The following is a 25,183-nucleotide window of genomic DNA, read 5'->3' as shown; positions in this document are numbered from 1 at the left end:
TTTCACTATTCAGTTTAATGTCACCGAGATCCTCAAGCAGCCCCTCCAGTCACTCTACTCTGATTATGTGCTCAGGATAAAGAATCCCTTTTAGGGTGTATTTTTATCATGCCAGATGAATTGTGTCTCTTTAACTTACCAACTGCAGTACAGGCACATTGCGTCAACCTTCAGAATGTTGTATTGGATTGTATTGGAGTTAAAGGCACCCATTTCCCCCTCTGTAGCTCTGGATAGTGGTCTCAGTCAGGTGCCAGAACATCCATAACTTGCTGGGAATATATCAGAAATTATTTCACATTTTCTATCCTTATCTCTTCTCTTCAGGGCTGATGCTGTTTTTCCATAACTTTTTTTTAATGTCCACAATGTTATATTTGGACACGCCTGTGTTTGCTTTACTGAGATAAGTGGTCCAGGCCCATCCTGCCCACAGTAGGGTCTGTGTGATGCTAACAGGAAACGGGACAGGCTTTTTTCACAGCTGTCAATGACAGCCATCCGATGGCGATGATGGTTTGTTACAAAGAGTAGCTGGAAGAGAAAAATTAGCAGTTTATTTTGAATGTTACATATGATCATATTCCATACCGTTTATGTTAATGAAGCATGTCTAATGTAGTTACCTTACCGAGTTTGCCTTCTTAGTTGTACACTTCAGTGATACTGCTGGACTGGACTGCTTTTAGTGAGCTTTATTGCTTTTTTGGTGTGAACTTCTCCCCTGAGTGTGGCCTCTGTCTCCTGCAGTTCTAGGTTGCGCTGTGGCGCGAGTGCGAGCCCCAGCCCGAGCGCAATGTTTTATGGATCCTCCGCCAGCAGCATGTCTCTGCCCTCCAAGAGCAAGCTGAAGAGGCAAAGCCGCACCTTCACCCAAGTGTTGTATCGCACCCTGAGCTACCGGGACCGCCGCTCTGTCACCGACCTCCCGGAGCAGGTGACGGACGACCCGGCCGAGCTCTCCACCCAGACCTCCGCCCCCGGGGTGCTGAAGATCTTCGGGGATGAGATCTGCGCGGGGGCCAACTACAAGAGCGTGCTGGCCACGCCGCGCTCCAGCGCGCAGGAGCTCATCAAGGAGGCCCTGGAGCGCTACTCCCTGAACAAGACGGCCGCCAGCTGCTACGTGCTCTGTGACGTCATCGGTAAGTTCGAGGGGCCGGAGAAGCACTGGCGGACAGAATGCCTGAGGGCCCTGGGGGACAACGAGAAGCCTCTGCTGCTGCAGGACCTGTGGAAGCCCAAGGAGGGCTTTGCCCGGCGCTTTGAGCTACGGAGACGGGTGGAAGTGGAGGAGCTGGCTGCCAAGGAGAAGGACACGGTCACTGCGGGTAAGCACCTGCCACACTGCCACTATTACTCTCCCCGGCTCTCATTCTGTCTGAGGAGTTTAACCAGCTCTGGGCTCAGGATAACGCCCTGTTCTCAGTATACTCTTCACTCCATTTTGTGGTGTACTGTACACAAAGGCATGTTTCCGTTCTTGTTCAGTGTTACTTCTGTCAGCAACCTTTGTCCAGCTCAAGGAAAGACAGTCAATTTTAAGAAATGTAGACAAATTTTAAATTTAAATTCAGACACAATCTGTAACTACAGAATAAAATGTGGCCCCTGCAAGCATAACAAGCTGCACCATTACATTTACGTGATGTACAGCTAGATATCAACTAATACCCACCTTACAGCATGTTATGCTTTCATGGCTGTATAACAGTACATGAGGGTGCTTCTTAAATTAGGGCATGGATTGATGCTCTGTCAATCAGGACTTCTTGAGAAGGGCAAACCTTCATGACAAAGTAAATGTGTGAGTTGGGTTCAGGTGCCTCCTGAACAGTTCACACTTTACTTTGCCATGCTGCCTCCAAGGTTTTTGAAGGCTCACACATAAATTTTGCATTATCATTATACCAGAAGTGTTAGTGCCACTTTTCTGCAAGAACTGCTACCTCAGCTACCCCTATATCAGCCTTGGGTGTGAGGTGCATATTAAAACGGGTCCAGACACAGTGCAGTACAAGGGCTAGATAGGGCATGTGAACTCACATGCAAATTTCAGAGAGTTAAATATTTTGGACAAAAATCCTTCTCTATCCAAAATGGTTGAGAACCACTTTGGCCTTAATTGTCATTGTCCAGCTATTGTGCCCAGTGACAGCATTGTCAGCACAACCCTCTGCCGCCATCTCTAAAGGGTAACCTTTAGATCATTTAAGCAACTGTCATATTAAGACAGGTAATATAAGATTTCAGATGTGCCGTTAAATGTCTCACTTGCCATCGGAAGTGTCCACTAGAATGACGGAACTTGACCCTCTTGGGAAGCTTTACCCAATCAATGGCGGCAGGGCATTCAGCAGCATCAGCTGGGTGGGTAAGTCAGTCTTTAAGCAGACGCCTACTCCTCCGTTTTGCCTAAGTCTGTAAATGGATTTTCCTCCCATCCCAAAGACATTAAGGATGGACTGACATGGCTGCCAAATGGCTTACTGATCTGTGAACTAATAAATAATGTTAGTCAGCACGTGATGTGGAACGCTTTATTAACTTTGTTATTTAGCGTTGGGATTGGTGTTGCACTCTCAGTAATAAAAGTAGAGATGTGTAATTATCATGATTATTGTTCCACATATTATGCATTTGACTTTTGAAGAATCAAATGTCTAAATCATTCATTTATCTAAATCATCAACTATTGATGCATTTATCGGGAGGTTATAGAATGTTAACTTCACTACTGGATTAAAAATGTTAACTGGTTCGCTAGCCAATGGGTACTGTGTGAGTGCTGACTGTGAGGGATAGTTCACTTTGCTTTCATATTTTTTGAAAGGATGCCATACGAAGACAAATGGTATCTGGTGTTGCTTTTGATTTAGCTAAATGTGGAACTTGAGTTTCACTTTATATGATCTTAATCATATGGAATGTCACACATTTAAAAGACTATGTTTGTAATATCAGCGACATCATACATCTATATCATCTCCGTGTGACCCTGATGCAGATCAGAGTAGTCCAGTCTTGATAATGAAGTTTTGTTTGACAATGCAGTTGAGTTATGTCCAGATTCTGTTGATTTTTTTCGTTTTTTAGAGGAAACCTGAAAGGGTTCTCACTGGAATTTGTATTGTCGGACTTGATCCAGGGCTTGAAGTGGGGCAGTAAAAACAGTACTCTGTGGGAGCCGGTTTATCCCAGGAATGGAAACAATGTGCATTTTCCCCATCATAATCAGTGTGCTTTATGATGCATTCTGTCTCCCCCAGTCTCCCCCACAGCCCCCTTTGGCAAATGCCATGCCTCAGCACAAAGCCATCGGTCATTAGTTTCTATGGAGACAATGCAAGTCAAAGAATATCACACGCTATAGCATGTCTTCTGGGCAGGTTTTCAGAATATTGTTGGGGGGTGGGGGTGCTTTCAGGGGCTCTGTCACTGGATTGGCTGTAATATTGGTATGGTGTATTTTTTTATTTTTTTTGGCAGCCCTGCCTATAATATGTATATTACATGTAACATATATGTCTTATATGTATTGAGAAATTTTGATTCATTTAAAATATCTAACCTTATCTGCAGTGGAATCTTTTCATACAGCCACCTCACAGAAATAATTCAGTCTTTTGGCTCTGTCCCTGTAGCAATAGGCAACCGTTTTGTTTTATCATAGTCTAAAATGATATTGCACATGGTGCAAAATGTATTTATTGATATTGTTATGGATTACCGTATGTTTGCGCAATATTTCTAGACACAGTGAAAATCTTATTAAGTCAGATCAGGATGCAGGGTCGACATTTCTGGCTGTATGACCTAATAACAGGATTCAAACCAGGGTCTTTATCATTTTTTATGTGGGACAGAAGATGAGAGCTGGATGATGGATTTGTGAGCATTTTTGTGTAGTCCACAAAAGTGTGTCTTCCTCTAGTGCTAAATTACTGTTCCAACAAGGCTGTAGCCTGAGCCAGAACACCCCGGAGGAAAATAATCAATACAGCTAACAACTTTATTGAATCATTTATTCTCTACCTGATCCATGGTTTTAGTATCTAATCACAATGATATTTGCATTTTGAAGTGGCCTCAGTAATTGCACGATCTCTTCCTCTCTTTCTAGATGTCCCTCTCATCTGTGTTACAATAATGAATCGGTGTGCAATAATGAATCTATGTGCAATCAAATTCAACTCTGCTTCAAATTTCTTTTAACTTAAATCAGTGAGATAAGTGTCTGAAAGTTTATAAAAAGCACATCGAAGTACATCTGCCTATGGCATTAAAGCCATGACATCAAAAGCACAACCATTTTGCATAGCACACTATTACTTTGTGGTATCCATATATAAACCACGTCAGTCGCTTTATAAACACCAATTGGCCCAATTTTCCCTAACAGTTAACTAAGATCTGTTTTCCTCAATTTCTTTGTACAGTATGTCAGTCTGGAACTATGAATTGCAGTTTTATTCAGTAAATTATTCAGTAGAGTATTACTACTACTATACAATAATAGTAATAATGCAGTAGAGTATTATTACTATTATTTTTTGACCTGTCACACATTTTGGTTTCTTGTGCATCAGTGTTTCTCTCTGGCACGGTCTATGCTGCCGCTTTCTCTGCAGTTGAAAGTTGGTCATGGTCTGAGTATTTAAAAATGACATAGGACAGAATTGGTCTCAGTAACAAAGATCTTAATCAAAGATCCCCCTTATTGTTTCTTAAACTCCTTATCTCTTAAATTCAGTGCTCTCCTAAGACAATCCTAGATAAAATATGCTAGATAAATTTAACTGCAAGAGTTTTTTAAAATCTGCGATGTACAATTTTCTTTTTCTGTTTCTACATGATCCATAATAAATAATTTCAGAATTCAGAGTAACCAAGTGGACCACATGAATGCAGTGTTTTTTTTCACTGTATTTTGCTGTTCAATCTTGTTACTATCTGCTCACTTTACTATCTGCCATGACAGATTTGTAGTGGCCAAATTGTAACTGTAATGTGTTAGTATTTGAAAAATACTTTTACTTTCATAAATGTGTCCTTTAAGGAAAGGTATCACTTGTCAATTAGAGTTGTTTTTATGAAAAGGATTGAATGGTTGGTAACCATTTTCTTGGCAAACCTGGCTCGTTTTATAATGTTCATTATGCTTTGTATGCCTATTTGTTTTATTTTTTAGTATTTCATTGCATTTTACAAATGTAATTTTTAGTATTTATAAATACTAGTAATTTAGTAATTTTTAGTATTCTAAACTATTTCTGACTGTATGCATACATATGTACATAGGGATAAACACATGAGAAGAACTGTGACTATGTTTAGAATCACCATCAATGGTAGTCCTTCATTGCTTAGCAGCTCTGGCACACATTGTCATATAAGTGCAGAGAGAGAGTGTTGATGGATTAGACAGGTAACACACCAATTCCCTCTCAATCTGTTACTGTGACAGACTGATAGGTCTCTTATCCAAGCATCATTACAGCCCTCTGCCCATCATAAAAACTTCCTGTCTTTGTATGTGAACACAATACTCAATCTAGAGCAACATCCAGTCCCCATATTCCAGTGGAAAGAATGATGGAATTTATATGCTATTCATGTATGTGCAGTCTTGTCTTTGTAGGTGGGTCACATTTTTTCTGGTGTTTAACAGTAGTTTAAGTTTCTGAAGCTCAGGCATTTACACAAAAATAATGTTCAATAATGTAGTATACATAAACACTTACTGTACATATTCCTGAGCTGATATAGTCACATGTACAGTTAAATGCGGAAGTATTTGGATAGCCGTGGCAAATTGGCTTCTATACTAATTATATTTGTATTTCAAATCAGACAATGACTTTCAAAATTCAGAATGTCTATGTGTTTTTGTCTTTTGTTTTGCATACACTATATGACCAAAAGTATCTGGACTCCCCTTGCTCTGGGGCTGTTTTTCATGGTTTGGGCTAGGCCCTTTAGTTCCAGTACAGGCAAATCTTAATCTACAGCATACATGCTAGACAATTCTGTGCTTCACCAACAGTTTGGGGAAGGCCCTTTCCTGTTTCAGAATGACAATGCCCCCAGGCACACAGCAAGGTCCATATAGAAATGGTTTTGTTGAGAACATTGTGGAAGAACTTGCCTGGCCTGTACAGAGCCCTGACTTCAACCCCATCCAACACGTTTGGGATCAATTGGAAAGCCAAATGTGAGCCAGGCCTAATTGCCCAATCAGTGCATGACCTCTCTAATGCTATTCTGGCTGAATGGAAGCAAATCCCTGCAGCGATGCTCTAACATCTAGTATAAAGCCTTCCCAGAAGAGTGGAGGTTGTTATAGCTGCAAAGGGTGGACCAACTCCATATTACTACCCATAATTTCAGATGACATTTTGGATGTCAGGTGTCCACATATTTTTGGCCATCTTTCTCCACATTTTCACCTTTCCACCACATCTGTCCATAAGACTTGTTTCCTAAATTCATCAGGCTAATCTATTTTTTGCAAATTCCGATCTTGCATTTCTGTGGAGCTGATGATAGGTTTACATCTGGAAGTGTAGCCTCTGTAATTAGCCTTCCTCAGTCTTCTGCGCTCAGTGTCCTGCCATGCTTTTAACCCTAATGTACGGAGGTCATTCGCAATTACTCAAGCTGACAATTTAAGATATTTTTCACGGTTCTTTTAATCATCCCGCCATCACTTTCTGATGACTTCTGCGGATGGCTTGATCGCTGGTGGTTCATAAATCCTCCAGTTGTTAGTTTCTTCTTCAGGACTTTCCATCCTGCTGACTTTGGAATGCACAGATATTCTGCAGTAGCTTTTTTCTTTTTTTCATCCTCACAATAGCTTTCTTGAAAATTCAGTTCTCTGGCCCTCATCTGCAGTTTTCTTGTGTTGTGTCTCATCTTATGAAGTAGACTCTACAAATGTTTCCAGAGGATCTAACCCATACACTGACACTCACAGCTTTCCATTTATGAATAGAGTAATATGGAAAACCTGTGAAATGACTGACGATCATTTGTCCTAATACTTATGCTGACATGGAATAGGGAGACTTGAGTGGTTGAGTGGGATTGTTGTAATATAGTTCAATGTCTGTTGAAGAGAAACACATGAAATGAATTGAAAACATTGTGAATTGTTCCTCATAGCCATCGTTTGATTTGAAATAAAAAGGAAAAGATTTGTACAGAGGAAAAACAACCAATTTGACACAACTGTGCCAATACTTTTGCATTTAACTGTAAATGTATAGCTGCAAGATATAATTATTCAATGATGCACTGTGTATGCACATACTGTATGTACAGACATCATTTTGATAGATATACTGTATGTAAACTTTGTAATCGTAATTGGCTCAGTGCCTTTAGAGACAAATAATTAGTCCCAATCCACATTGTTCTGAGGTAGAACGGTGGGCCAAACCTTGTGTTTAAGACCCATGAAATTTAAACTGACAGGTTTTTTTTCTTGTATAATTTTCCCAGTGGCATAATGTCACTATCAGCATTCTTTTGCACATGTATACAAAATGATTCAGTTCCAAAGGGTGTGGCCACGTGCATGTTTGGTGGGATGTGAGGGAGGCCCCCTGGTTTGTTATTCACAGTGGTTGACGTAAGTGGTACGCAGGCAGGCATACAGGGCGAAAAGACTAAAATGTGCAATCTTATGTCGCAACAAAAAGTGCACGCATAAAAATAGATACGATTCAATTTTGGCCATTTTAATCTTTTTGCAGTGCACGCACACTTGCGTACCACTTACATCAACCCCTGGTTATTCAGGTCCTCTGCCCCTATTCCTATTCAAGTGCATAGTAATCTCAAAGAGAGGTAATACCTTTCACTGAAACGTGTCATCTCTCCTCATGTGTCTTTGGTGTCAGTGCTGACATTTGAAGCTCTGGCTTGTTCTCTGAAATGTCTGCTTTCAAAATGTCACGGAGTCAGACCCGGGCTGAGCAGTTCTGAGGGGCAAGGAGCTCGACGGCACTGATCTGAGACGCCCTAAAAGCGAAACCCAGTACCGTGGATTCTTTCATTATTTACCAGGTTTAGTCACTGAAAGGGGCACACCATCCTGTTCATGCACCACACAGTCAGGTTTATCAGTCAGCCATCTCAGAGCCCTCTGTTATCCGTGAATTTGGAAGGCCTAGCTATATTATTATTGCTATAAAAAAGGTGTGTTATTAGATAATCAAGGCTGAATGTGGACGTGAATGTGGATACCATGTTTTAGCGAAATGAGCTCAGCGATTTCCATGAAGGAGCAACAGTTTCCGAGTGACACCCTAGATGGGAGACCTGAAAGTGAGCTGCACCTCTCTGTTAGGGGAGATTGCTGAATGCTGGTATTACTCTTCCACTTCAGCTCCTGTAGGCTATTGCATGCGCCATTCATGCGGCCATTTGTTGAAAATGAGGGAGGGAGACCAGGTCACAGAGTCCGTGTGAGTTTATTCCCTTTCACTTTAGTCCCCGGTTTGTATTTTGTTCTCTGGGGTAAAGTCAAAGGAGAAATGGCGTCATTTGAATTCATTGATACTTTATGAGTAGAATATGTGTTTGGCATTATGAAAAAGGGTGGTCTGCATCTCCCACCAAATCTATTTAAGTGGCAGCTGCTCTGTGGGGTTATTGAAGCATTTGAATTAGCGAAGGTTAATTAAACCCCCATAAGTCTGCCCAAAGGGATGAAATTCATAATTAATGGCTGCACCTGGCTAGCCATCAACAAACATGTACAGGGACCTGATCCTATGCATTATCAGAATGATAAATAGCAGTCACTTCTCTGTATAAGCAGCCAGATTTTCAAAATGCCTGCAGTCTATATATTGTTTCCTTAATCACCTTTTGTGAAAGCTACCTATTTTCCCAATGAACTACATCTTTTGCACAGTGTCTGCTACCTCTGAAAAAGTATTCTCTCTTGCTTGTGCAATTTGTATCCTTCCTCAAACCCAGCCAATACTATAGTGGATTGAGAATATGTTCTTTGGATGCAGAATCCATATAGTGTGTGCACATTTGCTTGCCCCTACAAAATCAGCACATCAGTAAAACCATCAATAATGTACAATCTACAAATCCACCATTGGTTTTGACTGTAGGGCACTGAATCCAGGTTCCTTTTGAAGATGTATACCTGTGAATTAGCAGTAGATGTTTCATTGTCCGCTGTGTAGTACAGTGGTCTGCTCTGGGACTCTGCAATGCAGCAATGTTTCTGTCCTTGTTTTAATTATGATTACATTGATGTTTACAATGTTATGGAGAGACCTGAAAGGGCAAAGCCACAGCTGAGTGATTAAATATACATGCAAAGCGCCATGCCATGATTAGGATTGATAATAAGTAGATACATGGGTGCTGCCTAACGGCAGAGCTACCAACATCTGCAGCTTTGACAGTCATTTAGTGGCATAATGCAGTGCATTTTATCCTAGAAGGAGAATGCAGAGAATTTTATCCTAGAAGGAGAATGCAGTGCATTTTATCCTAGAAGGAGAATGCAGTGCATTTTATCCTAGAAGGAGAATGCAGTGCATTTTATCCTAGAAGGAGAATGCAGTGCATTTTATCCTAGTGGCAGAATGCAGTGCATTTTATCCTAGAAGGAGAATGCAGTGCATTTTATCCTAGAAGGAGAATGCAGTGCATTTTATCCTAGAAGGAGAATGCAGTGCATTTTATCCTAGAAGGAGAATGCAGTGCATTTTATCCTAGAAGAAGAATGCAGTGCATTTTATCCTAGAAGGAGAATGCAGCGCATTTTATCCTAGTGGCAGAATGCAGTGCATTTTATCCTAGAAGGAGAATGCAATGCATTTTAACTTAGTGGCAGAATGCAGTGCATTTTATCCTAGAAGGAGAATGCAGTGCATTTTATCCTAGAAGGATAATGCAGTCCATTTTATCCTAGAAGGAGAATGCAGTGCATTTTATCCTAGAAGGATAATGCAGTGCATTTTATCCTAGAAGGAGAATGTAGTGCATTTTATCCTAGTGGCAGAATGCAATGCATTTTATCCTAGTGGCAGAATACAGTGCATAACACATACAGTGTAGAGAGAGTTAAGATGGAGGAAGAGAGCATTTAATGGATGATTTCAGTAAGTCTTGTAATGAAATCAAATGCTGCTACTTCACAGGAACATGCCGTTAGGTAATGCACTGTGACAAGTGAAACAATTGTGTGTTTCCTCCTTTTAAAGATTTGCATTGACCTTTACAGTGTTCTCTTTCAGGCCTGCTATACTGACAGGAGATTTGCATGTAACTGACAACTCCGCTCTCTCTGTATTCTTGAATTCTTAATGGGAGGAGAATCAAATAATTTGCAATAATTTCTCCCCTTAATAGAGAATGCCTTCAGTAATAACTTACTCTTCACTTAGAGTAAGTAAAACTCTGGTTTTATATTGGCTGTAAAATAAATCATACCTCAGCTGTAATGACTCATACACTGATGTGCCATTACAGTATATTTGCAAGTACAATTTACTGTTTGTTTATGTATTTACAATGCCATCAATATCTTCGTTGGCAGTGGTTGAGTGTGCCCTTCCTTGTTGTAGGAGTCCACAAAAACTCCCACATCCTAGCGCCTCCTATGGGTAGAGCTGGGTATATTAAAGCGCGGAGTTCGCCCCACGGCCCGCGCTCGGTAAAGCCCTCTACTGCTAGTGTTAAAGGTGGGGACTGTCCTCAGGTATGGTGTATCATCCATACGCATTTGCCATGCCATCACCTCCTCCTGTATCCTCAGGGTTCAGACCACAGTGGTCACTGAAGCTAACAGTTTCTGTGGGCCAGGTATTTTCAACTTACCGAACTTTACCCAATTTATCTTTGTAATCTATATGTAGATGTTACCTTAACTGTCAAAACAATTTACTGGATATTGGCTTCTTTGGTGTGATGTTCCTAAAGACCTAGAGGCCTAAGACAATGCCAGAAGGATGGTAGCAGTATATAGACTTGGGTCTGAATCCTTGATGACCAGACATATTCAGTAATTGTCAGTATATAAGGATCTCATTGCATGTGCATACTGTACATCTATCACCAAAGTCCTCTGTATCTCACAATAGCATCAACACTCCCCCATAAGACATCTTTCATGGTGGTTTATGTACCTATGTGTGCCCCATGCTCTGTGGCGTTGCTGTCATGCCACACTAGCACAGGGCGGTCATGTGCTGATCATGGCTGTTCTCCGCAGATATCAATGCCCAGGCCAGGAAGCTGCAGCGGAACCGGGCGAAGGGGACGATGACCCTGACCCACGGGTCCAGCTTCTGCCGCAGCCTGAGCGAGACCAGCCTCAACCTGGTGGGCGGCCCCGGGGACGAGCCCAAGAGGTACTACTCTACCCTGCCTGGGCCCCTGAGGGGGCGGAGCAGCAGGGATGGGCTGCAGGGGGGACACAGGAAGGAGGAGAGAGAGAGCGGTGGAGTGCGCCACTCACTCTACCAGTCCCCACACCTCCTGCTACTGCAAGGATACAATCGACAGGTAACACAACACAATCTCCAATGTGGAACCGTTTTATTATGTCTTCTAAAATGTTCAGTCAATTGTAAACAATTATTTTTCACAATTCAGTCAATATTCATCTCATTTAACATAGCAAATTATATTTATGTCATTGAACAATCCAGATTTCACCTTTAATTCATGTTCATGTGGTTGAAATAAATAGTAATCGGCTATCAGTTTGTCGGTTTTTATTGAGTTTAAACAGAGCACTCAGATGTGGCATTGTGTTATACCGAATTGCTGTTTGTTAATTGTTCCATGTGGAGCAGGGATAGCACCCTTCCTTATCTGTGAAAAAGAGGGGCTGCTCAGAGAGAGTGAGAAATCTGTGGGCTCAGGAATAATGTGCTTAGCCCAGAGTAAGACTGCAGTCAACCTGCAAGGCTGCCTGCTCCACTGAGCACTGGCTAACACTGTGCCTCAAGAAGTAGGCTGTATTCCTGAAGGTCATCAAAATGGATCTTGTCTTTTGTTGCTAATTTTGCAAATGAAGGAACCATATTTGTTCAGCTCCAATATTTTGCTCTCTGAGCAGGAATACCACTTCTACAGTACTTCTACAGATAATTTTGAGAGTCAGAATATTGCAAAGTCAGAGGAAGGGATTACTACGAGCTCTCAGTCAATTGCTTTTGAATTCCTGGTTGTCTAGCTTGAGACTCCCATCTCTGTGTGCACCCTAGAGCACATGCTGCAGCCCCATAAGCTATAAGCCTCTTCTGTGTACAGATGGCCCATTGTTCTTTTGGCTCGAAGCATTCTAATCGACTGCATTCACTGTACAGCATGATGCTGCTTTTCTCCCAGCACAACCAATTAGGTAGAAATTGATCACGAAGCGCCCCAGTGAGTCGTTCTGAAAGAATATCTTTGTCCTTAAGAGTGTTTCTACACAAGCAAAACTTTCAGATCAATGCATAACCGTGACTGAGACCACATTGGCCCTCAGGGACCATTGTCTGCAGTATATTGTGTCTAAACCCATGAAAGAAAGGAAGTAGATGTGTTCTTTAAGTGTGTGCGTACTGTACTGTGGAGGCTTTTCCCCTGAACATTCAGACTGAACTGATGTATGGAACATCTCTGGGTCAGCCGTAGTATTTAGTCTCACCTTGTCTCACCTTGCACCAAACTTCTGTTCAGTAATACAGAGTCAATGTGTTTGTCATGCAAAAGCAGTTTCAGATTCCCATCTATAAAAATCCTGTCTACTTATCCATCTGCGGCACACAGTTGTTTCACCATGATGCATTTTCTTTACTACTTTGTCTGGGAATTGTTCTTTATTTCATACAGAATCCTGGGAGAGGGCCGGTTGGTCAGTGACCGTATGGCTTTATTTTTTGGGCAGGACTGCTTGGTGTACCTGCTGAACCGGGATCAGCACACGGTGGGGCAGGAGACGGCCTCCGCGCGCCCCAACATCTGCCTGTCGTCCCCGGACATCCTGCCGCTGCACTGCAAGATCAAGAAGGTGCAGGTGATGCGGCGCTTCAGCTCGGCGGTGGAGGAGCGGCTGGCGGTGGAGCCGGTGCCGCAGGCCAGCGTCCTGGTCAACTTCTCGCGCGCCGAGCGCACCACGCACCTGCGCCACGGGGACCTGCTCTCTTTCGGCGCGCACTACATCTTCCTCTACAAGGACCCCGTCAGCTCCAAGCCCCTGCCCGCCCAGACCCTGGCCCGCCTGCGGACCCTCAACCAGCTGTGCGAGGCGGAGGGCGAGGCGGCCGGCGGGGCGGCGGGGCACGCCTGCCGCCTGTGTGGCTCTCTGATCAGGGACAAGCTCCCGGGACGCCGGGACGTCCGGAGTGCCAAGTCCCACCTGGCGAAAACCCGCAGCCTGCAGAAGAGGAAGCTGCAGTTGGACTTCGAGAAAGGCCACGAGGACGAGCTGATCAGCAGAATTATGTCCCTCATCGAGCCAGGTGGGGATGACCACAAGCTGACCCCGGCCTTCCTCCTCTGCCTGTGCATCAAGCACTCAGCCTCAGCTTTTGAGCCAGGGAGCTTTGGGAAGCTTCTCCTAAAGATTGTGAAAAGGATACAGTCTATAGCTTGGGTTAGTGTTGCTTTTCCCTAAAAAAAAAAGCAGTGGGCCGTTGTCTCTGAAACTTTCTGTTGTGTTTTGTGGTGCTTCTTCCTTCCTTCCTTCTTCTATGCCTTCCTCTCATACAGCTTCTGTGCAGACATGAAAGCAGCTGCAGTCCCCGGTGCTGCAGTTTATGCACAGACAGCTCCCTTCCCCTACATTTATAATTACATTCCTCAAGCTGTGGCAGTTTTCTTGTGATCTGACATTTAATTGCCAGCACAGTGCAGTGGGTGGGGAATGATGACTGTAATTACAAAGGCGTTCTGATGAATTAATGAGTTTCTCCTTATCACTTATCAAATGGATACTATGAGGGAATATATATATATATATATATATATATATATATATATATATATATATATATATACTAATCAAATTTATATTTCAAATCAAACAATGTCTATGAGGCAAAATTGTACATGCATGAAAGTCAGGCCATACGCCTATATGCAGTCAGATCTAAAGGTAATTGCTCAGGGCTTATTGATCTCTCACTGAGGTTTGCAAGTTAATACAAGTGTGGTCATTTTTTTACTCTTGAACTCTTTGAAAGGACAGACTAAGACCAAAAGTTCCAGGGACATTTTGAGCTGAGGTGTTACATTTTATTTACCAGCTCAACACTATGTGATGCAGCTCTTTTTCTGAAATTCTACTCAAAGCACCTGGCAACTTTCCTTTATCGTTATCTGTGTCTGGGCCAAGAGATATCTGCTTTACTGAAAGCAAAAGTTACTGTATTCCTATTGGTGCAGCATCAATAATGGATCATTTGTGCTGTTGTAATTACAAGTAATGCAGATATCTAAATAAGGTACCTGTTCTTTGGGAGGTGTGTTATGTAATTTGTGAAGTATGTTGTGCTCAGGGTCTGTAAACATTTTGAAACAAAATACTTGTTCCAGTTTCCATAAAATGCATCTATCAAACATGGTGGCTAATGTACGGGTCATAATGCACAGCTAACTGCCAAAATAAAGGAAGCACCAGGCATTGTATATGGTAGCTCTGTGTTAAGTTTTTGAAGGGCTGTTCTTGATGAAGCTGCCAGCTCATGCCCTAGATTGATATACAGAATGTGGACAGCTGTTCAGAGTTGCTTGTCTGTTTTGCCCTGTATCTTGAACCGGTGCTTGGACAACACGATCAAAGCGCATGCACTCTCAAACGCAGCTGCCCCAGCTGATGATGTCTTTCCCTTAGACTTCCATGCCAACATCACCTTAGCAACTGTTCCTCGTGAAACATCAGCAAGTTTGGCGGACTTCGACATTGAAGCTCCTGCCAAATGTGCCTTAATAACCACCCCTCTTTTAAGGTCACTAAGATCACTTCTCCTAGCTACGGTAGCTGGAATCATGGGCAACTGGGCCTGCCTAGCATTTATACACATCCTGGAAAATGAATTTCTTAATTAACCACACATTTGTGGAGGCACCTGCTATAAATATACTTTGCATCACTCATTTATTTAATGATTGATGCCTCCTTTAATTTGGCAGTTACAGGTACATAAAGACATTTAACCTCCTGAGAAATACACCATGGTTTTACTGCTGTAAATCAATAAAGGGAGCATCAGCACATCCAACATTACAGTGCAAAAAACAATGTGCAGTATGTGAATGAAAGAAAGTTTGATTAATTGCTAGTCTCTGTCATAGAGGTCAGCTTGGATCACAGCATTAATGTTTGACCACAGAGTGCCTCTGCTCTTCAGTTTGCTAATTGTGGGTGACACTATGAACAAAAAACACGCAGGAGGTGATGAATTGATATGTGAGAAAATGGAAACCAGTACAATAGTTTCAAGTGATGTTTCCACAGGTCAAGTGATATGTTATCGCCAGAGAAACCCTATCTGAATATTTTCACAAAGGTTGTCCAGCCCAAGGATGCCATACGCTTTAATTGCACATTGAGGTCAGTTTCAGACTGTTAACTGTAATAAATTATTCAGACCCAATTATGATAGGTTAGTTCTAAATTTCTTCTATTGGTAGTCCATAAACAAAGGGGTCTGCATCTCCCAGGTACTTTCTTTAATGACTAATTTATTTCATAGGAAGGAATCAAAAGGTTAGATCTTCCCACTGTGTTTAAAGATGAATGAATCCCTAATTGTGCCACGTGTCTTTCATAGGAGAAGACAAAGGAATTGGCTCTGAAGCAAGCTCAGCAGTGAGTATCATGTTCCGCCTTGCAGGAGTGTGTTCTCCATCTCCCAAACAGCTCTGTTCACCAGAATCCTCATGCCTCTCATAGTTGAAGTCCTCCTGAAATTTGGATTCAGTCGATACTCAATAATTGTTCTATCATCTCATATGCAGTATTTAGAAGCGGAATGTGCCTTCAATGATATATAGAGTAGTAAAGCCAGTTACAGTGAATCATGCAGAGCAAACCCTTGTCTTAAAGGCTGTGTTTGCTGTACTGCAAATGGTTTGAAAACATATTACACGTACGGCATTTTAGCTGAAAACCAATGCAGGTTAGCATTGTAATTCATTTCGGCTCAATGAATGTTCAGTTAAAATTCTTTGAGAACGGGAAGGAGCCATAACTGCCGCTGTTCCTTCTCTCTCCAGCCAGGACCCTGCGTCCCTCTCTCTGCTCAGCATCTCAGACCTGGTCCCTGACCTGCAGCTCATCTTTTTCTGGATGTCCAACGCCATCGAGATTCTCTACTTCATCCAGCAGAAGTCCCCAACCTACATGCAGAGCATTGAAAAGCTGGATTCTAAAGGTGTGCCCTGTCTGTTACACTTACACTCTCTCAAGTATACCCACCGCAGGAAAATAATTGACCAGTTCTCTCATAGAAATCACTGAGAATTCTCCACTTGACAAAAGTAAGCCTTAACTTAAATACAGTGTGTGAATCTTCAGTGAATACGTTTCACTTTGAAACCTCTCAAGATGAATGTGGGCTGGTAATATAAAAAGCACTAATTAAGAGTTGTGGGAGAACTGGGCTCAGGAGCCATTTGTTATGCATATCATTGTAAATCTGGAGCTATATATTAAGAGGTCTCTCTGAGAGCTTCATCCATTGTGCTTGGTGTTCATGGGAGACACCACGATACTATATGCCACCGTAGCTTACATTTGACAGCATGAGTTTTAAGAGGCACAGTAGATAGCTGTACAGTGGAGGTGTGTAGTCTGAGCAGAAGAGCCCCAGATCAGCTTTATGCTCTTTACCAGGCGAGTGGTGCAGCACTGACCTGTTAGTGCTTTTGCTGCCACATGATGGTTGGGAGGTAATTAACTGTGACAGCCCCCAGCCTGGGAAATGCTATTATCTCCCACAAGATTACCTGTGCTTCATCCTCCTTGTGTCCTTGCATTAGGTCTCTGTTCCAGACAAAGTCAGCCCAAGACAGTACAGGTCACTCTTCATTTTGGCTAAGGGTAGCATATACATTACTCTCTTCATTGTTATTCAATGGCATGTGTGCTGCAGCTAGATGTTATACAGAAGCACACTTAAATTATGTATAATCTTATACTGTTAAAAAGTAGAGGCTTTGCTCATAGACGAGGAAGCTACTCCTAGCTGTGAATTCCACCAAGAAGCAACAAAACCTGCTAGTTGTTAAAAGTTCACTTTTTGCGTGGGTTTCAGTGGGCAGGATTGTCCTAGCCTCTGTGCACTCTAGCAGCTCTTCTAGTTGATTGCGTGCCTGCAGGCTGCCTGCTCCAGCTGTGGATGATATGTACTCCTTCAGATCAGTGGCTGTGCAGCTCACCTGAGGCTGAGGAGTGAGAAGGCTTACAGGTGGCGTCATTACTCTGTGGAGGAGGGCACATGCCTGACTGGGCTCTCCAACATTAACAAGGGATGGCAATGATAAGACAGAGCTAGTCATCACAAATTTGAAAAAAAATAAATATCAGGGCTAAAATTAGGCTGCCCTATAAGGACCTAAAACATCACTTTGCTTTTACATTTATTTGGTCAAATTACTCAGAAAAAAAGTCTATGAGTCTATGTTGGCAACCATTGTGTTGAAATTTAAATCATTACATTTCATTTTCCAAGTAATGGAGTTCTTGTGATCACCATGCACTCTCAGGTGACTTTAAACTGCGGTGTGTATGGGCAGTGTCCTTGTACCATAGTGCCCTTTGATGTTTCAATGTTGTTTTTATTATTGTTTTGTTCTGTTATTACTGGCTGCTGGGAAATGAGGCTTGTAATGTTCTTCCATACCACCTTAGATGAAAGGAGGCCTTGAGTTTGTCAGCACACCACTGGTGAATGTTCTATGCCAGCTCTAAGATATTTCATATAGGAAGCCTTGTTGCTTACATTTGTTTTACACACACCAAATGTTCCTTTTACAGGATAGTGTCTTGATACTTTGGAAACACTCAAAGGTAAAACATGTAGGCCTTTATGCGTGTCTGCAAAACCACTAGGGCAATTGAGCATGTCAAAAACATTCTTGTCATAGCGCGTTTGTAAGTGAGCATGGAAGATTTTTCCAACACTCTTACTGTAGGGTGTTTGTTAGTGAGGATGTCAAACAACACTTTTACAATAAAGTCTTTGTTTTTGTGTGTCCAACAACACTGTCAGCATAGGATCTTTGTTGTATGTTAATGTATGGGTCGCTGACATTGTTACCCTGGGGTCAACAACACTGCAAATGTCTTTGTAGGTATTAGTGTCAGAAATGCTGTTAGGGTCTTTATAATTTAAAGTTCTAAAAGAGAGGTGTGCTTTAAAAATGATGTATAAATTGTATGCTATACTAGGCAGCTTCATAATATATTCGGCTTTTATTTTTGATGAAAAATAGATCTGCGGAAAAATTCTGTCTGACCTAGATTAATGCAAGTCTGGAAGTCAAGTAATGCTCCATTTTTCTTAAAGCAGAATTAACCCTGAACCACAGCCATCGCCAGATTTAGGTGATCTGGGAATTGGTTTTCTTTTTGGTTTCTGACACCCATTGTTGAATCTGAGTACATTTAGGTTATTCTTGAATATTTTGGTTAATCTTGTAAGAATATTCAACATCTAGTGAAATGAAAGTCTAGTTTCAGACACAGTAGAGATATGCACTGTACAATTTCAGCATGTGAATACTTGGAAAATGATGGTACAGTAATGTCACTACATTTTTCTCAGAAGTGGTCACCAACAAAACTTCAGATTTTACTAATCACTATGGAAATTCCAGAAATCCTGTTTGGATATTTCATCTGAGGTAATAAAAAAAGATACACAAATTGGTATTAATATCTGAATGTAGTAGCCAGAAGACAGAGTAGTTGTCAGGGGTACTACCAGGATGGATCAAGGAAATATAGACAAAGCACCATTAATGGGACCTCAGTATATAACAATTTGAAGATCACAATTCTTGATTTTGGTAGTAGATGCTGTCATCTAATGGATGCAAGTCAGTGATCTTCCTGCCTGAATTAGCTTCACTCTGTACTGTATACTCCCTCTTAACGTTTTGATATGCATGATGTGAAATTTCTTATTGTCAGCATATTTTCCGCTCACTAGAAAACAGTCTGCAGCAATAGTAACCTTTAGAGTGAGAATGCCATTATGGTAAAAGCCTGTGTTTGGCTGGGAGCAGTGCCCGCTGAAGGAACCCTCTCCAGTTTATCCCCTGTGTGAATGCTAACTCACAGCTGGAGCTTGCCAGAGGACAGTATGCAGAGGTCTCGGAGATTATTGCTCTGGAAAGAATCCCACTGCCTGCTTCTTTACTGAACCACCATAGGCAATACCAACAGGATCTGTTTCCATAGATAGGGTCTCTGTATGACTGTTTATGAAATTAATGCTCAAAAAAGTGTTTGCGACTATTGCTAAGCCTAAAGAATTAACCTAAATTCTTATTTTTGGAATATGATGGTTAAGGTTAAGAATGATTCATAAGAATGTGTAAAAATGTAGTGGTTTTGTTGTAGTGCTTTTTTCATCTTCCCCAACGATCAGACAGGGGTGAATATGTGAGCCTTGAAACATGGAAGTTATATCAAAGTCAAAGGGATATCAGAGGAACATTGTAGCTGCACAAAAGCGTAGCTGGCAGCTTGCTGAGTGTCAGAGATGCAGTTGACTGACTTCACCATATCATAAATGTGTGTGGTTACAGAGTGAGGATTCCAAATAGGAGCAGACAGATTTCAAAATAAATAAATAAGAAACGTGATGATACCATATACCAAGACAGCTTGTTACTGCCACACGAGAGAGTGATGGAGTGGCATATATAGGTAAAGAGTAACTCATCTAGGAACATAATGAATATGTCCTTTTACCCCTAGAGGTGAATATACTGTTATATTTTCCATTAGAAGGATGGAAGCATGTATACCATGTATAGAAGTATGTTTATACATGGCATATTGACAGAAAAAAATATATGATGGTGCTAATATTTGTAGTAATATTAGTGGAAGTAATTTCTTTTTGAGTTTGTTTAATTTTGCTGGATTACATGTTTAGATAATAGATAAAACTAATAAGTTCATTGCCTGAATATTCTTTTAGGCTCAAAGGAGTCCTTGCTCTCAGCTACGATATCAGCCAATGAAGAAGCTATGACGGTCCTGGAGGAAGTGATCATGTACACATTTCAGCAGTGTGTCTACTACATAACGAAGGTAAAGAAAGTATCCACTCACACTCTTTTTGGTGATCTGGTTAACTGGTAGCCGCCAATGTTTATGTTGATGTATCAGCTTCTAATCAGAATATTAATGTGGCGGGGGGTGAATGGTCTGTATGGCACAACATTGTTGACTGTTCTGCATTCCTGTTCTGTGGCTCTGTTAAGCCATTTACCTGCCTTAGCTAATTATATTTGCTGTATACTGTGGCAATCCTGGGTCATGGTGTAGAGACGCAATTAATGTGCCTAGTGGTGAGTTATTATTGGTCAGCTTTTACTGCTGCACGTTGATTGAAGACCTGGAGCAGCGATGGAGGTGGGCTGTTTGGAATGAGCAGTGGTGTACTATGCACTGTACCATACTGTACATCCCTGGGCCAGGCCGGTGCTGTAAGGCGTGGCAGCCGTCAGAGCACTGGGAAGCATCCAAGCCTGCATCAGCGCAGCTCTATTAATAAAAGCATGCTTTGTGAATGTGCCAGAGCTGTTAAGAGCACGTGGGGGACAGGAGAAGGAGCACGGCACAGCGGCTCTATTAACAGGAGTGGGAGCAGCGGAGAGGCTGCTGTAGACTCACTCAGGCCTTTGTCCCTCTGGCAAAAATGATTTTTGTTTAACCTCTTACCTTGAAAAGAGTGCATTGACAATGGTCCTTTAATACATCACGGCTGTGGCATTCAGTCAAGGCAGGATATTCTGGGGACAGGCACTGGCATTGCGGGGACCTGCTGAGGCAGTACAGTGAACATTGTTCTGTTCTTTTGTGATGACTCAGATTTGAGTGTAAACTTGAAAGGAAGCATTCTGCCCATGTAATTGCGGTTTTCACACAAGCTTAAAACAAACTTGTTAAAATGGTGGGGGGAAAAAAAGATGCTTGTGAGCGTGGGGATGGCTGTGCTCATTGTAAATGATGTAATCCCCTCAGAGAATAAAATCTACTTAGCAGTAGCAGTAGCAGTAGCAGCCAGTGTTCCAATGCAAAGCAGATGGCTGTTGTCTTGTCGGTCCACAGAGTCGCACTCCAGCTCACTCTGACACCAAATGCCCTCCCTAATCAGCCCTCTTATGTGTAGAGGACCACCTGCTGGGAGAGGAGTTTATATCTCAGGTCTGACCGTGTGCAGACAGACAGAGTCCCAGTGAGGCCGGCCTGCCTGTCTGCCTGTCCATGGTTGGGTTTTAGTGCATGGACACAAGGGCGTTTGAGAGAAAACCCCCGGGTCCTGGGCCACCTGCCCTAATTTGGCCTGACCAGCACACGGGCAGCCTTGGGGAAGACACCCATCTGCTGCGGGGACAGAGGAGTGACCGAAGCCAAGGTGACACTCCCCTGCAGAGGGCAGAATGCAGCAGGAGGCCTGGCTGCCAGCACACTCATTCTGCCTTTGACAAGGGCTCGCAATCAATGAGGCCCCTGCAGGTGTGGAGAGGTGCAATGTAATTTCATTAGTGGTGTGCTCTCCCTGTCTGGGCTAAGCCGCACTATCGTCAATTAAGTCAAGATAATTACCTGAGTCACGTGTGCGCTGGTCTCTGGGGCTCTTTCTGTGGCTTACTGGAAAAGAAGCTTGCTTTGCTTTCTTTTCCTTCCTGTTGTCCTCTGTGCATTTTCAGCTAGGACATCTCTGTTACTGTCCCTCTGGGTAAAATACAGTTTCTAAGGCTACATATTTAACCTGTAATAAAAGAATAGTTTCCTGCTGCCCAGGGGAGTGACTGTAGTGCTATCTGCCGACATTTAAGTCCATGTCCAGTAGAAACTAGGTTAGAGTAGCAGGGCTGTAAAATGGAGCTGTTTTTATCTGCAAGGCTACTGAATATTTACACGCACACCCGAAGCAGGACACTGGCGAGACAACAATATCCCGTCAATCTTATGTGAAAGGATTTTGTTTTGCCACCAGTGTCCAGCTTGGTGTGTGTGAATAATTGTCCGGTATCCTAGCATCATCTCCGCCAGGGTCTGACCTTTGACACATGCCATCTGGTCAACCATAGAGCGTTTGGGCTGCAGCAAACAAAGATAACATGCCAGCTTTTAAGTAGCTCTGCTTTTTTTTTTTTTACTGATGCACCTCATAAACTGAATAGCTTTTATATTGCTAAATGATAAGTTAGAGTATTTATTAAAAATGAGTAATGCAGTCGTACACAAATAATTCATTCTTAAGACTTCTGGAATTTTGAGAACCTTCTACAGACTGGAAAAAGGCAATAGATATTTGAAGTGCATTGTCTTAGAGCAACGTGCATCCATACAGTGCACAACACTGTGGCCGTGTTTGCCTGTGTCTCATATTCAGATTTTGGCCGTTTGTGATTTAACCGCGTTGTGTTTACACCAGGCATTAACATGCATCTCGTGTATCTGCAGATTTATTTTTCCCTCACAGAATCCAGATAGTCGGGCATGTCACTTCCCCATTATTCTGACAGCTAGCTTTCTAAAGGTGGCAAACTACCAAGAAATTATGTTGTTTTGTTTTGTATGCACTTTTTTTTGCTACTGAAAACTGAGAGAGAAGTCGTCTTAGACAACAGGCATGCCGTGAAAGGCAGCAGAGGAGAAGGCTGGCTCCAGCAACGGCTGTCACTGCAGCTGTTCGCTGTGCTGCCACTGTCCAGGGAACTATTTGCATGCGTCAAGATTGGTGGGAGAAAATGGTGCTTGGCACATTCAGCAATGAGGACCTATTGTCAACCTTTTGTAGATGAATTTTCATTTCCACCTATGTGATGGAAGTATGTGGATTGGAAATGCGATTGCATTTATACTTATCAGTGTGACCAAACGTGTCTCTGACCGCATCCTGAGGGGGTATGCGAGATCTGTGTACATTTACACCTGTAAGTGGTTTAGTCCAACCTAAAATACTGCATTGAATCTGGAGACATGTTAACGACAGGTGTAAACAGGGCCGGTGAAATCATTCCACAGTTTATATAACACAGCGACATCTCTGCCCTCCAGTCTCTGTATGTGGTCCTCCCCGGGCTGCTGGACTGCAACCCTTTCCAGGGGGAGAACAGTGACCCCTGCTGGAGGGGGACAGGACCGCTGCCAGAGCCAGTTCGGAAGGTTCTGCAAGTGTTCCAGACCACGCAGGATCTGCTGCAGCAGTACGAGGTCCATCAGGAGATTCAGTCCCAGATGTTCGCTTACCTCTTCTTCTTCTCCAACGTCTCGCTCTTCAACCAGCTGCTGGACAAAGGTGAGTGCTGACCAACTCCACAGCAGCTATCTATAATTCTCAAGGAAGATATGAATTTTCATATCGCTTTTAATATCTTTATTTGATAATATTTACAGATGTGGATACAAATTCTAAGCAATGGATTCTACTGTAGAGGTTTGCAAGATTGTCCTTCATCTAAAACAGACTGTTTATGTGACACTCCTAGGCCTGTTGGTGTGTGGTCACATGCTGTTGGGAGATTGTCTTTGTGGCTCTTGTCCTACAGTATGTTTAGCCTTTGCATCCCCAAGTTTTAAGCTCAGTCACCCCAGTCTAAGCCCTCAGTCACCTTAAACATAATCATTTTATTTAAGGGCTGCTGCCCTCTCAGACAGTCTATCAATAGGCAGCAATGTAATCTATATCTGCCTACATAGTTAGAGTAAGTTTGAATGATTTAATGGTAGTGTTAAGTTCTATTGAGTTCTTCCCACATGTCAGATTTAACATCTTTTCAGTATCCCCAAGAGAGCCATAAAAATGCTCTGGTTGTCAGTTAAATCATCCTAGAATGGGTATTAGTAATTGTAGTACAGTTGTATTATCAAACAGTGGTGTTAAATTTCTGGTGTTAATTGATTTTAAAGAATACAGAAGGCCCTGAACCGAAAAGTTAAAAAAAAGAAAAGAATCTATCAGATTGTGTGTCTGTACCTTTTTTAATTATTAAGAGGTTGTGTAAACATTTTTATTGCTATTTTTAATCAACGAGCACCAAGCTCTCTTAATTGCAATTCAAATTCGATGCAATTCAGTACAGGCGCCAAAGGGTGATGTAAACAGCTGTTGGGTGATAAATGACAGCCTCGTCATATTCATGCAGAGCGATTTTGCACGTTGAAGCTAAATTATTAGCGTGGGCTGCAGGTATAAAAGGCTAGCTTTAGCGCTGCACATATCCGGCGGATCAGTCCTGCGCGGTTAGCGCTGCCCCACAGCGGCCCGTGTCTGCTGTCGTGCGTCTTCATTACGGGGACAGGAATAATCTCCTGCGCAGACGGGGTCGCGGGCTGCCCTGGTCTCACAGCGAGGCCATAGCTCTCTGTCTTAATGAGCTGCCAGACGTGGCCCCTCTGCTTCCCACTCTGCACACGGGCCTGCTCCTGTCCTCATAAGCACCATACTGCCCTTGCACGCCGTCGAATGCACCTGCAGAGGCTAAAACAGTAGATCAATGATGGAACAATGATGATGTACTTTAATTATAGTGAAATAATTGTAAGGTTTCTGCTGTATTACCTTTGACTTCATAGAAATCAAAGTCAGATGTGTGCTCCAGTGCTGCTGGGACCCGTCTGATAGGGACACAAGCCTAAAACTAGGAAAATCTCCTTTCTGTTCCACATAAGAATAGTCACTTGGGATGCAGCCCTCGGTGTGGTTTGACTGTGTAGTGATGTATTACTGGGTTATTTGGGGTTTTGAACTATGCAGGCTGTTCATTATTAAAGTAAGTCAGCCTCCTGCCATACTGTACTTCAGCAGCCATGGCAACCAGGCCAGGATGAAAGCAGGAGGGAAGGCAGCTAATGATACATTACAGCAGATAAAATGGAAAATAGAATCCCTCTTTTATGCCCCCGACCTGCCTTCCACCATCAGACACCACCACCTGTATCAGCCTCAGCACCTGC

The 25,183-nt window shown here is 42.5% G+C and overlaps 1 protein-coding gene across 3 annotated transcripts in view; it reads left to right on the top strand.

Annotated features, from left to right (window-relative positions):
• The window catches only part of radil (Ras association and DIL domains), a 42,364-nt gene that overhangs the window by 2,644 nt on the left and 14,537 nt on the right, over positions 1-25,183 (top strand). For 2 of the 3 annotated variants that reach the window (XM_064322545.1, XM_064322544.1), the window contains exons 3-10: positions 751-1,331; positions 10,605-10,721; positions 11,252-11,544; positions 12,920-13,627; positions 15,807-15,844; positions 16,252-16,409; positions 20,190-20,302; positions 23,285-23,525. In XM_064322545.1, the coding sequence (XP_064178615.1) occupies positions 751-1,331; positions 10,605-10,721; positions 11,252-11,544; positions 12,920-13,627; positions 15,807-15,844; positions 16,252-16,409; positions 20,190-20,302; positions 23,285-23,525 (2,249 nt within the window). The remainder of the gene's footprint in view (positions 1-750; positions 1,332-10,604; positions 10,722-11,251; positions 11,545-12,919; positions 13,628-15,806; positions 15,845-16,251; positions 16,410-20,189; positions 20,303-23,284; positions 23,526-25,183) is intronic. The other variant, XM_064322546.1, reaches the window with a different exon arrangement.

This window comes from Anguilla rostrata, chromosome 2 (genome assembly GCF_018555375.3).
Source record: "Anguilla rostrata isolate EN2019 chromosome 2, ASM1855537v3, whole genome shotgun sequence".
Lineage (NCBI taxonomy): Eukaryota > Metazoa > Chordata > Actinopteri > Anguilliformes > Anguillidae > Anguilla > Anguilla rostrata.
The sequence above is the reverse complement of the archived record's forward strand: the minus strand, read 5'-3'. Positions and strand labels throughout refer to the sequence as shown.